The 2,677-nt window shown below is 37.3% G+C and overlaps 1 protein-coding gene across 1 annotated transcript; it reads right to left on the reverse strand.

The window, feature by feature from the left end:
* Nucleotides 1–1,300: 1,300 nt before the first annotated feature.
* Nucleotides 1,301–2,645, reverse strand: LOC119419349 (olfactory receptor 10AG1-like). Its single transcript, XM_037686657.1, has 2 exons — nucleotides 2,636–2,645; nucleotides 1,301–2,226 (listed from the first exon to the last, which is right to left on the reverse strand). Exons 1-2 carry the CDS (start codon nucleotides 2,643–2,645, stop codon nucleotides 1,301–1,303), a joined length of 936 nt encoding a protein of 311 aa, XP_037542585.1.
* Between the last annotated feature and the right edge of the window lie 32 nt (nucleotides 2,646–2,677).

The raw sequence follows: 2,677 nt of genomic DNA on the forward strand, positions 1-2,677 counted from the left end.
ATTAGTACTACTTGAATATCTGGCACCAAAAACATTGATTTCTTCCACTCCATGTTTAATTCAGTCCTGAAAAACACTTAACTCAAAAACTACATTCACTATTTGAATACCATAGCAACAGTATACCAATTTTTTTGGAAATTGGGCAGTCAAGTTCCTCTTCATGGTTTACCACATATAAGAGGGGGTGGATGGATGGATGGGCAGATGGATGGATGGATGCATGCATGCATGCATGTATGTATACATGCATGTATGTGTGTGTGTATGTATGTATGTATGTATGTATGTATGTATGTATGTATGTATGTATGTATGTATGTATGTATGTATGTATGTATACCACTTTCTCTTTATAAATACAAGAAGAAAACTAGATACATTTTAATAAACTGACTTGATAAATGCAGATCATGGAATAAAAGTGAGATTGTATAACAACTTTTAAATATAAAGAAAATGTTTTGAAAATCATATTTAGTTAAAGATTGCAATCCTTGGCTGTACATTGGTGTAGTTGCTTAGCAGATTATTGCTTAGTTGCTTATCTTCTTTGTAGCAAGAAAATCCTATGTTGGAGACTTGGTGGATGCCTTTCGAGTGGAAGTTGTATGTTTACCTAAAGCATTTGATGGTGTTCTCTAAATACACCAAGTTCTGAATATAACTCAAAGCTTGTTTGTTTATTGATTATTCTAACTTGATCCTAGTTGTGAGTGTGTGGGATTGTCCTACGTAGCGCTCTCATGGACTAGTAAAAAGTCAAGGGTGTCCCATGCTGTTATCCAAAACTGCCAAAGAACTCAACAACCAGCTCTTTGATCAAGAACCAAATCAAGCATCCATCTATCATCCATCCATTTTCTTTACCCGCTTATTCCATTTTGGGTCACGGGGGTTGCTGGTGCCCATGTCCAGCAATCACTGTGTGAGAGGCGGGGGACACCCTGGACAGGTCGCAAGTCCATCACAGGGCCACATAGAGACAAACGAGACAAGCAACCATTCACTCTCGCACTCACACCTAGGGACAATTTAGAGTTACCAATCAGCCTAACATGCATGTTTTTGGTCTGTGGGAGGAAACCGGAGTACCCGGAGAAAACCCACGCATGCACGGAGAGAACATGCAAACTCCACCCAGAAAGGCCCCTGGACCGGGGTTTGAACCAGGGACCTGCTCGCTGAGAGGCAGCAGCTCTACCAGTTGCGCCACCGTGCTGCCCCCAAATCAAGCATGTTTAAAAAATATATTGGATGAATGGGTAGATGAAAGTTTGAATCCCATTTCAAGTATTTTTTACTTGTCAAATAATTTCTTAAGGTGCTTGGAGATTTCATTCAATTTTAGTCCATATATGATTGGATGAAAGAGAGGATTATACAGTGCCATTTGTATAGTCATTATGAAACGTGCCATTTTTGAAATACTTGTTTCCAATCTAAGTACAACAACATCATAAGCGCAGAACAATGAAAAATTGAGTAAAACCAGCAAATGAGGTAAACAAGTCTGTGCAGCTTTTGTCCTGATAGTTTGACAATTAAAGTAGGATATTATTAGGATTCTTGCATAAGTGAAAACTATATAAATCATGGGCAAAAACATAATAATGAGCAAAACAATCACACCATACACTGATAGTGATCTTGATGTTACACAATGAAGTTTGTAAATTGAATTGTTGCAAAAAATTCCATTTAAAGTAAAGTTACAAAGCTTCTCTTTAGCTGACAGAACTGTTGATCCCGCAACCAGACAACAAGGCACAAGCCAGGCCAAAATCAGCAGGACACAGACAGTAGTTTTCCTCATAAGATTGTGATATTGCAGAGGTTTAAATATTGACACATATCTGTCATGAGCCATGGCTGACAACAATAAGAATTCTGCACCACCCATAGAATAAAATATAAAGTACTGAAAGTGGCACATGGGGTGTGATATGGTCTGTTTTTCAGATATAAAATCAGTTAAAAGTTTGGGGTAAATTGCAGTGCTGAAAAGAACAGAGTTTGTTAATAAAGCTGCAATGAAAATATACATAGGGTCATGAAGGTTTTTGTGAATCACAATAAGGAAAACAATGGTGAAATTACAGCAAAGTGTCAGAACATAGAACATGAAAATGGTCACAAAATAGAAATACCTGTATTTTTCCACCTCTACGTAACCACCAAGTGTTAAATAAGTTTCATTTAATAAGTCATCCATCAAAACAGTCCCTTCCTAAAAGTCAAATAATTGATGTGATCTAAATGATTTCTAATCTGACCTTCTAGATAATTTACAGTGCATTTATGTCAGTAAAGAATAGATCTAATGAAGTGTTGTTGTTTTTTTACTCCATTATTCCTTACGGAACTCATTAATTTTTTCACCCCTTGTAACAAACTTTCTCAAACTCTGGAGGCCTGTTTTATTTGGTGTTGTTTTTGTTACATAAATATGGACTGAGACAGTCATACTCTCATAGTTTTTTCTCCATCAATCCATCCATCCATCCATCCATCCATCCATCCATCCATCCATCCATCCATCCATCCATCCATCCATCCATCCATCCATCCATCCATCCATGCATGCATGCATGCATGCATGCATGCATGCATGCATGCATGCATGCATGCATACATACATACATACATACATACATACATACATACATACATACAT

The sequence above is a fragment of the Nematolebias whitei genome, chromosome 13 (assembly GCF_014905685.2).
Source record: "Nematolebias whitei isolate Nwh7 chromosome 13, NemWhi1, whole genome shotgun sequence".
NCBI classification, from domain to species: domain Eukaryota; kingdom Metazoa; phylum Chordata; class Actinopteri; order Cyprinodontiformes; family Rivulidae; genus Nematolebias; species Nematolebias whitei.